This window comes from Entamoeba nuttalli (genome assembly GCF_000257125.1).
Source record: "Entamoeba nuttalli P19 unplaced genomic scaffold asmbl_6716, whole genome shotgun sequence".
Lineage (NCBI taxonomy): Eukaryota > Evosea > Mastigamoebida > Endamoebidae > Entamoeba > Entamoeba nuttalli.
The window spans coordinates 2,554-4,251 of record NW_008578230.1 but is presented as its reverse complement, the minus strand read 5'-3'; the positions used below and the strand labels follow the sequence as shown (position 1 = coordinate 4,251).

The window sequence follows — 1,698 nt, the reverse complement described above, 5'->3', positions numbered from 1 at the left end:
CCATTAGTATATTGATTTAAATAGTTTTGTGATACTCTGCTATTTTGTGATTATGATAATCACTTTTTTCCATTATGTCGTTTCTTAAAAAATAACAATCACCACTTTTATTTCCTGTTATAAGTCATTAACCGAGAATAAACAAGATAATTATCAATTAAGAAGAATATAATAGAATAAGGGAGTTTCTTGTTTTCAAATGGTTTTCAAATGGTTTTCACCCAAATTTTTATTGAGATACAACATAAAAGAATATTATATCTTCTCTTCTTTTTTGTTTTTTTCTTCGTATTTTTTAACAAAGTAATTTATAAACAGAAAAATACTTTGAATCTTACTTAACAAACTTTTTGAGCCCTTATTTGAACTAGATTTTGTGAAGAATCTCTAATTAAATGCTTAAGAACCAACTTACACCAACACTATGCCAAAGACAAGGAAATAGGGCTCCTGAATGCTTTAAAAGAGTAAGAGATTTAGAGACAAAACAAGAGTGCTTTCTTATTGGTTTGCTTCAATTAAAGTATAATATTATTTGTGAACGACCATATAAATTTAAGATAAAGTCATTACCTTTCTTCAAAGTAAAGACTCTTTATAATGTTTATGAGTCTATTGATGTTCAAAAATTAACTAACGAAAGAGTAAAATCATTGGTAGATAAAGATAGAGCTGATAATGTAGATGAAAAAACAATTAGAAGAAGAACAGAAGTTTACAGAATTTCTGAACATCTTCATGTTTTAATGGATATCCTCATAAGCAATGGTACAAATATAAAAACAAAAGAAAATAGACATACAACAATGGCTGACAGAAGAAATTTATATTCAATAAATTACGAAGGAATCAATTTTTCTAAAAAAGAAATTGTTGAAAAAGGAGGTTCAATTCATAGTTTGATAAGTGAAGAATTTACTAAAAAAAGACCAAATTCTACTAGTTTATTACCATTATGTGATACAGAAATTATGTCTTTATTATTAAATTAATTTAAATAGTTTTTTTCCTTATTTATCTATTTTTTTGTTTTGTTTTAGTGTTTGTTTACAAATGTCTCTTTGAAACATTTAAGTCCATTTTTGTTGTTTTTAATTTTATTGTGTTAATATTTATTGTTTACCTAGTTTTATTTTGACTACATTTTTTGTCTTTGGTTATAGAATGTCTTACTCATTAGTTCAATGATGATATTGATAATTATTTATGATGATAAAGTACCTTTTATTATTATATAAGAATGAATATTTATCAAAATGGTAGTGTAGTATTATTTAATTTTTTATGATGCAAATATACTTGTCATTGAATGTTTGGAGTTGAAAATATTAGGTATTATCAAAGGAAAAGATGTTCTGCTTGTTATGGTTAATGCTAGAACGAAATTAGACATAATACTATAATGTCAGGTATGTTTTGTTTTATCATGAAATAAAAAATAAAAGAACCAAGACTTTTAATATTCATTAAAAATCAAATAAAAAGGAGATAATTAATTAAATGAATAACATTGTACTTTAATGTGTATGAAAAGAAATTATTTCTTTATGAATAAGGAATAAAAATGTACACTTCTCAACAAGATGAAAACATATATAATATATGAAGAGTTGTTAAATATTCTTTCTTATTGAAAATATTTATTGAATACCCTCTTTGAGCATGTAACAATGGAAAATAATTATATTAACAATTACT

General features: G+C 23.8%; 1 protein-coding gene across 1 annotated transcript; it reads left to right on the top strand.

Annotated features, from left to right (window-relative positions):
• Nucleotides 1–395: 395 nt before the first annotated feature.
• ENU1_158880 (hypothetical protein) lies at nucleotides 396–992 on the top strand (the record flags this gene model as incomplete). Its single annotated transcript, XM_008860791.1, has 1 exon — nucleotides 396–992. One exon carries the CDS (start codon nucleotides 396–398, stop codon nucleotides 990–992), a length of 597 nt encoding a protein of 198 aa, XP_008859013.1.
• Between the last annotated feature and the right edge of the window lie 706 nt (nucleotides 993–1,698).